Source organism: Buteo buteo, chromosome 21, assembly GCF_964188355.1.
Source record: "Buteo buteo chromosome 21, bButBut1.hap1.1, whole genome shotgun sequence".
NCBI classification, from domain to species: Eukaryota; Metazoa; Chordata; class Aves; order Accipitriformes; family Accipitridae; genus Buteo; species Buteo buteo.
Window position 1 is genome coordinate 8,302,149 of NC_134191.1, and position 12,774 is coordinate 8,314,922.

The 12,774-nt window shown below is 50.5% G+C and overlaps 1 protein-coding gene across 6 annotated transcripts in view; it reads left to right on the forward strand.

The window, feature by feature from the left end:
• The first annotated feature begins 330 nt into the window (after positions 1 to 330).
• ADAMTS9 (ADAM metallopeptidase with thrombospondin type 1 motif 9) overlaps positions 331 to 12,774 on the forward strand; it is an 86,612-nt gene continuing 74,168 nt past the window's right edge. For 5 of the 6 annotated variants that reach the window (XR_012653878.1, XM_075053443.1, XM_075053444.1 and 2 more), the window contains exons 1-3: positions 331 to 502; positions 635 to 1,023; positions 2,309 to 2,471. Coding sequence is in view for 4 of the 6 variants with exons in the window: in XM_075053443.1 (XP_074909544.1) it covers positions 409 to 502; positions 635 to 1,023; positions 2,309 to 2,471 (646 nt within the window). In the remaining 2 variants the exon portion in view is untranslated. Of the gene's footprint in view, positions 503 to 634; positions 1,024 to 2,308; positions 2,472 to 3,807; positions 3,938 to 12,774 lie in introns of those variants that run through there. The other variant, XM_075053447.1, reaches the window with a different exon arrangement.

Genomic DNA, 12,774 nt, shown 5'->3' on the forward strand with positions numbered 1-12,774 from the left:
GCTTGATCTATGGAGCCCGCCCCCTTAAATTGGCTCCCGGGAGCGCCCCGTCCACCAGCCCGACGGGGGGAGAGGCGGAAAGCGAGGGAGAACGAGGCAGGCGGGCGGCCGGTTCCCCCGTCCCGGCCCGTCGGTCCCGGCCCCGTCCGCCCCCCGCGGACCATGCGCGGCCCCCAGCGCCCCGCGCCCCGCCGGCCCGCCCGCCCCTAACGCCGCCCGGTTCCAGCGCTTTGCCCCCCCCCGGCAGCGCACCGGGGAGGGCGGGGAAGGGGGGGGGGGGGGAGAAAAAAAGGAGAAGGGGAGGAAAAAAAAAAGGGGGGGGGGAGGGAGGAAGAAGAAGGAAAAGAAGAGGAAAGCGGCGGGGGGGGGGGGGAAGGCTGGTCTCCTGCGAGGACAGCGCGCAGCACCATGCAGCTGGCGCCGCTGGCGCTGGCACTCACCACGCTCTTCATCGACGGCTTGAGGACGGGAGCGAGGAGGCAGAAGCTGCACCCCAGGCAAGGTAAGGGGGAGCCGGGGGGGTGCTGGGCTGCCGGCCCCCTTCCCGGGTGGGGGGGGGGGTGTGTGTGTGTTGGGGGGGGGGTTTGGTTCTCGGCCTCGCCGCTCAGGGGCATGTGCTCCTCTCCCCTTGCAGCCAAGCTGCTGGAGAAGCTCAGCGAGTACGAGATCGTGACTCCTACCCGGGTGAATGAGTTCGGCGAGCCCTTCCCCGCCGATGTCCACTTCAGGCGGCGGCGGCGGAGCACCGGCGCTGCCCCCGACGCCTGGACGGCGGCGGCCGCCGCCTCCCCCAAAGCTCACTACAGGCTCTCCGCCTTCGGGCAGCAGTTCCTCTTCAACCTGACGGCCAGCTCGGCCTTCATCGCCCCCCTCTTCACCGTCAGCCTCTTGGGAGAACCCGCCGCCGACCAACGGCGCCTCTACGCCGAGGCGGCGGACGCCGACGTGAAGCATTGCTTCTACCGGGGGCACGTCAACGCCCGCCCGCACCACACCGCCGTGATCAGCCTCTGCTCCGGGATGGTGAGAACCCCCACCGACCCTGCCCGGCTCCGGCCCCGGCCCCGGCCCCGGCCCCGCCGGGCGCCCAGCGGCGGCGCGCCGGGGCGGAAGCTCGGAGGAGGAGGAGGAGGAGGAGGAGGAGGAGGAGCAGGGCGAGGGAGGCTGGGCAGAGGGATGGGGACGGCCTCTTCCCTCCGCCCCCCCACCCAACCCGGCTGGGGCTGCCGCTTGGCCCCGGTCGGTTTTTTGTTGGTTTTTGGTTTTTTTTTTCCCCCCACCCCGATTTTATTATTCCGTCGGGTTCACGGTACCGGGGGTGAACCCCTCCTGCTCGGTGGGGTTTTGGGGGGGGGGAGGTCAGAGCCCGGGGACGGACACCCTCCTGCCCCCGGGGTGCCGATGAGGGCTGTAAAGGGGTGACTGGGGGTCCCCAATAGCAGCGCGGACCCCCGGAGCAGCCCTGCAGCCCGGGAGAGGGGCACGGCCCGAGGGGAGATGAGGGCAGGGTTCCCGGCAGCCCCTCCTGCCATCCCGGTGCTGTTCTGTGCAGGGGGACGCTGGCAAAGGGATGAGCAGAAGGTCCCGGCAGGGCTGATCCTGCTGGCTGCCCTGGTGCCTTCCAGCACCCCGGGGTGCTCGTCCCAGGTGCCCCCCGGGAGGTCTCTGCTGGCTTCAGTCTGGTCCAGGAGCTCACCTGGGTGAGCGTGTTCATGTGTGCGGCTGGGCAGGCCTCCCTCCCGCTAACTGGTCACGCACCCTAGTGTAGAATGGCTGAGGATGTTTTTTTTCCTCTCGGCTATCTTTTATTGACCTGCCAAATCCCTACATTTGTAGTCACGTGCAGCTAGGAGCGTTGGTGTCTTCTCATAAGCAGGGCTTTCACTGGCTGGATGCCTCCCTCTGGTCCTTACATGGGGGTTTAAAGCCTGTCTTGGGGAGAGCTGCTCTACAAAAACCAGCACAACGTGGTGGGGTTGCACGGAGGTCTCCAGCACCCTGCAGCACCAGCTCCCCTTGGGCAGGGGTGGCTTGGTAAATGTCACTGGCATAGGGATCAGGGTCTGGCAGACGTGCTCCCTGCCTACGGATTAATAATTTGCTTTCCGTAAGTTCCCCTGGGATGGCTGTAGGGAGCAGTGCAGCTTGGGGTGGGTGTAAGCGGTGTGACGGGGGCTGGAGCTCCAGCCTGGGCAGAACCGGGCACTCGCGCACCTCCCTCGCTAACCAGTCCTTTTGGAGGGTAGTCCTGCTCCGTGGTTTGTCATCGCCTGAAGCTGACCGCCTGTTCCTCTCTGGTCCCTCTCAGCTAGGCACATTCAAGTCTGACGATGGGGACTATTTCGTAGAGCCGCTGCTATCGCTCGAAGAACAGGAGTATGAAGAAGAGCACAATAAACCACACCTGGTTTACCGACACCGGACGCCTCCAACAAACTCTTCAGGGGACAGGCAGACTTGCGATACTCCAGGTACTCGTTTTGTTACTGCCCTTGATGACTTGGCACTTTATGAAAGGGAACTGATTTGCAGTAAGATGCCAGTAGGTTTGTGTGGGGCAGAAGGGATGCGGAGTCGAGGGACCCCTCTAGAAACGGTACCGTGTGTGCTAGGACCGGGCTTGCAGTGGTACTGCTGTCCTGGAGAGACGTGGTGCGCCTGTGCTTTCTAGTAATCAGTTATAAGGAAGTTGCGGTCAGGAAAAATGTTATGGTTTCCATTTCATCCCTGCTGTAAGGCTGGCAAGAGATCCTTTGGGCCGTCTTGCCTTAAATATCCCATGAGCCTTTAAACTTGCTTTCTGTCCTCTCCTATGTGCAATTCTTAACCATCCTAATCTGATTTGCTCTCTGCCTGAAATTCTGTTTCTGTCCTTTAAATGACACCCTTCTGTCTTGGTCTTGCTGTGCTCCTGGTCTTCCCTCCCCAAATCTGGTTGTGAGTTCCAATGTCCGATTTCTTTCTAGTGGAAATGAGAAGGTCCTAACACCAACCCTGACAGTTCTTCCCCTATTAATCACTTTTCCATGGTTCATTTTCAAAGGCTTTTTTTCCCTCATGGCCCTTCCTCCACCAGCACCATCTCCCTGACCTCCTCGCTCCCTCCTTCTAGTCTTTGCACATATGAAAGAGCACAAACCTTTTTATCTCCCCTTCATGTGCCTTGGTGAGCAATAGCCTTGCTCCTACTGTCCCTATTATCTGCACTGGCCTCCTGCTGCTCTCTGCTTCGTTGACTTCCTGATTTTCACAACTAATCCTCTCCTTTGGCAGCAAATACCTAAGTTCTCTCTGAAGAAGCTTATTCCTTCGGTCTCCTGTTTCACCTGCTGTTTTGCCCTCCTCCTTTGGCCTGCAGCTAGATCTACAGGAGCTTTAAAGCCTAAACAGAGTAGACCTTGACTGGCTTCCCTTGCGCGGGCTGCGAGCCACTCATGTGCTGCAAAGTAGGTGGAGTTGCTCAGGGAGTGAAGGTACCGCTGGAGGAGAAGCGTGGTGCCAAACTTAGACTGCGTTTAGCACGCGTGACTCGTTTGGCACCCATGACTGTGGATCGCGGCCGCGCTGTTGAGCTGTCGGTCTGTTCAGCTTGCACTGATCACGCTAAGTCAGAAGATGCTCTGGTGCTCTGTGACCAGCCAGAGCTGATGCACTAGCGACGTGTGTTTCTTCTAGAAGACGTGCGGATACGTGTCCGCATGCAAACGTGTGCTGGGGGACAATGGTACCTCTCACAAGGCTGTCGTTATTTGTTCTTCCAAGGGTTGCTGCTGGACTATGCCATTCTGGTTTCTCTCTTCCAGCTGTTTCTGCTCCCTTCTTTGAGATCAGATGCAGGAGACTCAGAACAGTTGGAAAGAAACACGGAATCTGGCACATTGCATCAGTAGCCCTTGGAGGAACGGAGCAGCAGATCACAGGACTCATTGAATCAAAGGTAGCTGGGAGGGCTCTGACGTTCACTTGTGGTCTTTACTCTGTGCCGTTACAAGTCTCCTGTGTTTCACCCCACTGTATCGTAGCTTCCATTTAGGGTATTATTCTTCTGGATCGTGATTCACAAGGATAATACTCCATCCGTGAGATTACCTACGTGGTGTATATCTCTTTCTCCTCTTTTCCAACGTGCTTTGCCTCTTGTTTGTCTTTGTTTCCTTGCTTGTCTCAGTTGCTTCGTGTAGTGGAGGGAGGACATCTCGCCTCTTACATACAAGCTTAAGGGTTCCAGACAGGCGTGACGGTCTTACTTGTCCTCCTGTCCTCTTCCCGCCCATCTCTCCCTCTCCCTTTTACCGTTGTCCAAGTTTTTGAAAGGGAATGATGCTTTGGTCATACGTGTATGGTGAAGAAGTCTTGGTGGCTTCATTTAAAGAGCAAGTACAGGGTAGCTAGGGCGATGCTGAACCTTGGTCTTCTCCGTGGGGTTACGTCTGGTGGAGAGAAGGTATCTCACATGTCTTTGGAGCAGAGGGGAAAACGCAGAATCTAGCAGCACTCACTGTTCTGGACAGGGCGCATCTGTCCCTCCTACCGGAGAAGAATGGTTTCCTGAGAGTTTGGGAGTTTGTTGTAGCTGCAGGGTGTTGTGCGAATCCAGTCTTTTGTCAGAAGAACGTGTGAAAAGCTGTGTTTGCATTGCAGGCTTCTGGCAGGGATTGGCTTTTGCTCAAAGAGGAAATTCGTGCAAGGGAAATCTTAAGTACCCACCCTGCAGTGAGCAAGGGAGCCCACGTTGCTGGGCAGTGGTACTATTAAGAATGGCTTTCTGATAGTCTTCTTCCTGGAAGTGATTAATAAGCAACATACTGATGTGCCCTTGCCACGATGATGTAATTATAGACTTCTTGCAGGATCCAGGAAAAGTTTCCCTTGTGAGCTGACTGACAGATTGAGTAAAAGCTTTCATTGCCAGCAGTCTCCCTGGTGTTACTTTTAGTTTTCAGTGTCCTCAGGTCAGCTTAGAAAAACAGGTATTTGATTTTGTTAAGTTTTAATTAGCAGTTTCTGATAACAGTTTTAGGTCCTCTGACATATGAGATACTCTGCAGATGTTCTGAAAAAAGATCTTTCTCCTCTGAATGCTGATGGATATCAAATGCAAACGGTGCTCTGCATATGAACTTTCATAGCACAACACCGGGGTCTCCTGGCAATGCACTTCAGCCGTCTGGCGTATAGCTCAACTGCTGCAATAAAAACTTTTGACAAAGTTTTCCTTGGGGTAACGAGTTAATGTAGTTTCAGTCATAGGAAATGGTGCAATTTCTCCTCCTTCCCTTCTTTTAGTTAGTACCGTGAATCAATTTGTCATCTGGTCGAGGATCTGGCAGAATAATTAGTTGCATTTTACTGAATAGCCCTGACGGGATGAAGACTTGGCCAGGCTGACAGCGTGATGTCACTAGGTGCAGCGCCGCTACCACCCATCGCTTCACGATAGCAAGCTTTTCCGATCCGAATTATTAAATATCCGCTTTTTTGAGGTGGAGGAGGAAGAGAAAAGAAATTCTGATCCTAAAAAAAGAAAAAAAGGAAGTGGCTTATTGCGAAGCTGGAGAGCGGAGCTTTCCTGCGCCCCGTGGAGGAACAATCTGACTCCAACGATAAAAGGCGCGGAGCTGCATCCTGCGGTGCTGCGGGGAGCTGCGCCCACCGTGCCGGCTGGCTTCGGGAGGTTGGCAGCAGCTCTCCGACCCCCCCATCCACTCTGACCTCCCACCAGGAGCAGACTGGTGAGCTCTACCCACCGGTTTCCATGTGAAACCCCGAAGGTTTGGTCTTGCAGAGAGATGTGCAGCTCCACATGCCAACAGGATGCTGCTGCTGCTGGTCGTCACTTAAATAAACCACTTTGGGCCACCTCTTGCTCTGCCTCTTGTGTCCCTTTCTGCTGTCTCTCCTTTCTCTCACGTTTCCCACGGTTTTTGTCATTGATATATTTATACCTCTGTTGTGGTTGTTGGCTTCTCTGGAGCTCTTCTCCTCCAGTTTTGTTGGGTTTTGTGATAGCTGCAGCCTTTTACTGAACTTCACCCCATCCTTCTGCCTGTTGGCCAACCCCTTGTTCTGAGACAGACGTGGCCTCCACCTGCCTGGTGGCACCAAGCCACAATTGCCCTGTGGCCAGGAGTGTAAACGCAAGAGTTGGGCTTTCTTGTCTCCCCACTTCTGCTGCGTGTTCAGCTCTTTATTGCTCCAAACTTTGCAAATCCCTTACAGCTTTTACTGTGACGCTGGTGCAGGAATCCCGAATGAACTCTTTTGGGCAGCTCCTTCTTTGTTCCCCCTGCGTTCACTTTTCTGCTCTCCTGATCTGTGCTTTCCCTTCCCTTCCCAGCTTCCTTATTAAATACCTCCCTGTTCTTGCCTGATTTGTCATAATTCTTTTCTATTCAAGACCCACCTGTGGCCGGGATGAATAAATCAAGGACTGACTATATAGCGAGCGCTAGCTGTTCCCATGACTTGTTGCTGGTCAGCCGTGCCTGTCCTGAGACCTGGGCTCTGGGGCTGCATGTGAGGATCTTGCGCAAAGTCCTGGCTCCTTAATGAGAGCGCTTAAAGTGGGAATATCCACCACGGGCAAAATTCCTCACGCAGAAGCAGCAATAACACTCTGATGGTGCCAAACTAGTAGGAAGATGATTAGAGCTTTTTCTATTTCTGGAGGAGAGCCAAGGGGCCGTAGCCAGCAAAGAGGCCTTCCAGCAATTCGCGCTGAGGTGGTGAGATTTTTGGAAGCGGGCTCAGATGAGCGCAGGACGGAGCAGATCCTACCTGCGCAGAGCTGGCCGTGCCCCTACCCGCTGCCGGCGGAGGTGGGAAAACCCGGTGACTCAGCCACTGAGATTGCTTTCCAAAAACCACCAAGCATTACCAGCACAGAGGGCTGCTGGGCACAGCCTGGAGGCTTAACGCATCCCAGTACCCACCAGAAACGGATGCAGAAGGGTCTCAAATTTGCAACTGGGTATTCAGTTGCAAGGCGTTAAAGCAGCTTGACTACTCGGGAGGCAGCACGTGTGCAGCCAGGCACAGCAGCTCTGAAAAGTCAAGGCCCATGTACTCACCCGGGCGAGGAGGAGAAAAGAAGCTCTGTGCGTGTAAGTTGTGTTGGGAAGGTTGCTATAAGGAGCACAAGACAAATCAGCAGCGTGAACCGAGTCTTGCCGCCAAGCTAACATGACACGGGCATAATCAGTAATATGTCACTGATTTTTGAGTTGCATTAATGAGTAATTTGTAATAGATTACCCTTTCATAGTAACTTTAACAACTCTTCCCACTGAACGTGACGCTGGGAGGCCACCAGAGCAGAGGAGCGCTGCCCTGTGTCTTGAGCAACCAAATGCCAAGCGCTGCCAGCTCGATGATTGCGATCTTGTTTCCTTGTGATAATTAGGACCAGCCTGCTCAGCCTTTACAGATGGTTGTCATCTCTCTCCCAGTGCCACCCAGCTGCACGGGAAGTCATCGGTGAGCCCGCGGCACAAGCAGGAGGTGGTCCTGCCGCCGTGTTCCCACGTGCTTGGGAAGGGGTGGCCGGGTTGAGGTTGCCAGGGTGTGGGTTTGTTAATAAGTCATCAGTGTCGTGACCGGGGAGGTGACCTGGGGGAGGATGTGTTGGGGGTCTGGCACCGTGGCTAAAGCCTGACTTTGTCCCTTTCCGTGTAACGTGGTCTCTCGTTGGCACAGGTGGGTGATGAGCTCTTGTTCCTGCCTGAGCTGTGGTTCGAGGTGTATACCCGGCGTTAGACTTGGCAATGGTGGGGAACTGGGCCAAACAGGCCAGAGGTGGAAAATTTCATGCTCGTACTACAGACCATTTACATGTGTTACATTCTTATTTTATAGCAGTTTTGAGGCAGAAACTTTGAATGTCTTTTCCACAGGACTCGATGTTTGTACTCTTGTGAGCGGTCTGTGGTGAAATCCCAGATCCTTTGCAGTCAAGCTGTTGGTCTAGAGCCCTTTTGTAGTCTTGCTATTTCTTTTGGACTGCTTGTCTTGCTTCCAACTGCGACCTTATTTTGGTTTTCAACTTCTTCATCCTGCAGAACTTCACATTCTAGGTGTCTGGTTTCCAGGCAGGTCTTCAGGCAAATTCTGTACTGCTGGGTCTCACGTAACCGTGGGGTTGCAGAAGATCTTCAGGGAGGTTTTCCTAAGCCTTTGCTTCCAGGTTGAGCAATCCTTGAGCTCTTTCAAAAGTCTGTTTAAGCTGTCAGCTTTGCTTTTGGCCTCAGGGTGAAACATTGACTTCGTTCTTTCCCTCAGAAAAGTTTCTCATCTTAAGGAAGTGAATTGTAATTTATAGTCAGATAGTAATTATTTCAGGTTTCCTTCCCTCCCAAAAACAGCAAATGAGAGAGTTACGTCACAAGTCCCATATGCTAATGTAATTAATTCTATTTCTGGCTTCCTATTGAGGTAATAGTGCAGTGACAGTCAACTAGTACTTGGTCAAATGGGCCTGGGATGTCGAACACAAGCTTTTCCCATACTGAGTTGGGAAAGGGCGCAGGCTGTAATGTTTGTGCTATCTTGCTGTGGTGTTGGCAAGTGAAATAAGGTATGAGACTGACTTCAGTTAAAAATCTCGATCGCAGCCGATGATACAGATCCCATAACTGTGGTTCTGTTTGAAAATTTCTTAATGTGAGTTATGAGCAAGGTGCACGCGTTTTGTTGTTGTTACTCTTAGTATTGAAAGCGTGTCAACCGTCTATCTGGCACCCTAATGGTGGAAGACCAAGATTGTGACTAAACAAATTACTATTCATCAGTTATTGGTTTGCAACTTAGACGTGGTAAATCAACAGAGTTAAATTTTTCTCCTGGGATCAAAATGGATGTACTTGCAGTTTTGCATCTACTTTTACGTCGTCTGTGTGGACATCCACTGAAGAAGGGCAGGTGGGAGAAGCAGGGAGGTATCACTTTGATACTTTCCATCTGTATCCCGTGGCATATGACACCGAAATTAAACAGGCTAACTATTCTGTGCCTTCTCTTCCCATGTGCCTGTATTGTCATCCCTGCGGCCAATTGCTAAGCAAAGTTTCTTTCTTTCTAATGGGATATTTTTTTTCTCATCTTTCACTGAGTGTCAGTACAAGGATCTGGTGATCTCAGTGTTGTTCTTGTTGGCATGGTACTTCATAGGTATCACCAGACACGGGTGCGGCTAAAGCGTTGGCATAATTGCGACTGTTACGCATTGAAAATTGCAAATAAGTAAATAATTTGCCTTGAAAAAGGAAACAGGTTCAATTAGCCCAGGCAGCACAGGAGGCAGCAGCTCTGGCTGTTTTTCTGACGTGCTGAAATGCCACCAGTGTATGTCAGTGTGCCTGTGGTATATTCGCACCAGTTTGACCAACAACCTGGCTCAGATGCGTGTCTACTCATAGGTGAAACACTGGGATGTACTTTAGCAAACTGCCCAGTGCTTTGCAGCATCAGGATGGTTTTCAAGGGTAGTTTGCCACGGTTTTTTTAGTCATTCTACGGGGCTAGTTTATTTTTCTTCCTGAACCAGTGGATTATGGAACTGGTATCAGTGATTTTTCAGCACTGTAGCTTTCTGTCAGCCATACCTTAAACCAATTTTGTACCAATTCAATGGTGCTTTTGTGCCTTGCGGTTGTGAGGTGCAGTTATTTAGTTATTTTGTCTGTAAGATGATCTTGAATCATTTTCTGCCACATGCTCAGCTCACATGCTACTATCTGCTTTCTTGAAGATGCAATTTATTGTTTTGTTCATTAATCTAGTTTCTGTCTACTGTGCAAAATTGATAGTTTTCATGTACAACTTTTTACCTTAGGCAGAAAAAAAATTCTTTAAAGCTGGAATGCATTCTCGCATACATCATCAGAAAAGGAAACGTCTAGAGCATGTGTGGTCTTTGCTTGTTTGCATGTTATAAAACCAGGGAATGTTTTCTTCCTAAGGGATGTTGATTGGTGCAAACTGCAAGTCGTGGTTCTCAAGCGTTCTGGTTCAAGCAGCAGGAAGAAAAGCAGATTCACCCCAAAAGGCATAGGTGGGTTCAGCATCACCTTGAGCTTTGGCGCTTCCAAGGATGGAGTCTCCATAGCCAAAGCCACCACCCTGCTCGCTCCCGTGCACAGACCGCAGTGGGTGAATGGAGATGGGGCTGCTGATTTTGGTACCAGCCATGCTTCATGGTGGTCTCAGCTGCTCATGGCTCTATAGCTTTGCTTGCTGGCCTTAGAGTATTTTCACATATTACAAACCCAACTGCCAGGCTCTGGACTTCAGCTGACTTTGGCAGCAGGTCCTCCAGGACATGGACCTTTCTGAGGATCTGAGCATTGCTCCAGTTGGGCACCTGGGAAGCTATTTAGTGAAATATATATGCAAAATTCAAAGTGGAGGAAGGCAAGAAAATTAACAAGCGGGTGTGCCTGGGTCATGAGGGCTTATGATCTGTTCATGCAACTGTTTCTCTTAGTAGCAAAGAAGACTTTTCTGTAGAAGCCCAGTATTTTGATTCTCCTGGAAGAGTTTGGGAGGGAATTTTTCTGAGCCCAGATTATTTCCTAATTTAAAGGGAAGTATGAACAACAAGGGGAAAATTAAAGTTTCCCTGCTTTGTATTGCTTTAATAGTGGCACTTCAGAAAGGTCTGATATTTTACTGCGTTTTCAATAGTTCCAACCATGAAAGTTTGGTCTATGCAGTTTTGTCCAGCTCTTGCTGACGAAGGTTGGAACTCCAGTTGGTCTCTCTGTTAAGTGGGTTCAGATTAATTTGTATTTGAACAGTTTCCGGTTTGCAGATTAGAAAAATTGAGCAAACTTTCGTTTTCACCCTTAGTGCAGAATATCTTTCTCTTTGCATCCTGGCTGGCCCAGATCCTTCATTTCCCTTCCAAATAGGTCATTGCTCTCTCTCCTCTATCAATAAAGCCTATTTTCCCTTTCTAGCTATAGCAGCAGCTCCGATTGCACAGTCAAGGCGCTATCCAGAGGGAAGGCAGGATCAGTCCTGCTCATAGGACTGGACATCTCGGTGTGGTACAGAGCAAGGCAGTTGCTGCTCCCCTGTTATTTTACCGTTCCTGGCTGGCATCCGAGCAGGGCGAGAAGCTGCTGGCGGCGAAGGGGTGTTCAGCTCTGGGTTATGCTGGCCACAACAGCACACCCACAGTAACAGAGGTGAGAATTTGGCCTCGTGCAAATTCGTCTGAGATATATCTGTAGATATATTGAAAGATAGATAGAGACATAAAACCTATCGATACAGAATTAAAACAGACCCAGGGCTAGAAAAATCCTTTGGTCCAACTTAGGACCTGTTTGGGTCCTAAAGAGGAGCCAGTTTCCATCCCATTTCCTGGCATGAAGAGCCTAAAAATACAGTTTGATTTCAGCCAGTCTGACCCCTGCATGAAGAAAATCCATTTTGCCTCTTGCCTTTCCTTTCCAAGTGATGGCAGTCACTTCAGCGGCTGCCGTTGTACCAGCTACAGGCAGCAAATTCAGGCCAACCAACTGTAGCCGGAGCTTGTACCGAACCATTTGGGCAGGGTTTACTGCTGCGGCTCGTGCTTGAGTCGAGGGAGGCAGGTCGCACGCCGACTGACTGCCTGGAGGGAGCTCAGCTGAATTTTGGTCTGCTTTATGGAGGTGTGCAATAAATAATTAACTTCCAAATGATAGTTTTATCATTTGCGCAGCCGGATCAGAGCAGGTCTAGGAGTGTTATGGGCCAACTGCTGAGCAGCAAACTTTGTGGTAAAAATCCTAGGTCACACATTCAGAAAAGGTACGATAGTGAGTTGGTTTGAAAGAACCGTGCTCCTTTTCTAGCGGGGAGAAGCTGTTAATGTCATTAGCTTGAGAAATAGATATTTTTTTTCCCCTTCTCTTTCTTGCTCTCTCTTTTACGTCTGTCTGGTTTTTTTTATTCTCCCCCCTGCTATGTGCAGCTCTCGTGAACTTGGAGCTGAACTGGAATTGCTTGCATTGTCACATGTCTTATTTAATTGTGCAAATTGCTTTCTATTCCAAGGACAAGTTAATGTAGAAATGGAAAGGATTAGAACTGTTGGGATAAGCGATCGCTCTTTCTTTTAATTTTGGGGTTTAGCATAACAATAGCTACTATTTCAAAAGCAGTCCCTGGCTCTGCCTTGTCACCCTTTCATGCAGGCAAAGTACTCACGTAGGGCCTGAGTCTCCCCTGCCCTCTCCCTTCGGATAGATCCAAAGTCCATTAATCAGCAGGAATCATCCATAAATCAGCTCAATGGGTTCTAGGCTGAGGCTTCTTGCACAAGCAAAACTAAATGGCACAGGTGGGAAGATGCCATCAGGAAGGAATATCCCTGTCACAGGACAGGATCTCTTTTTTAAGTCCCATGTAACAAAGAAGAAACCGAACAGGGGAAAAAAAAAAAGAACATACACTTCCAGGTCTGTCTAAACACGGTGCAAATACCATAGTCTTAGTAAAGCAAGCAGTAAAATTGGACATTATTCCAGCAGCCTTTTAGCCTCCTCTTTAATGAATATTAACTGTTGAATAAGTGCATAGGCTTGCCTAATACTTGAATTATTGATCTGTACTTTACTTGATTTTAAAGTGTTTGTCTACTCATTGGGGTTTGGGTTTTCTGCAAATTAAAGAAAATGTTCTGTTGCTTAAACCCATCCAATTACTGCCATGTGTAGGTAGATGTTTTTCAGGTCATTTGTAGAGGTTGAGAGCTTGCCAAGCAAACCGTTTTCCTTCCTGATTTCT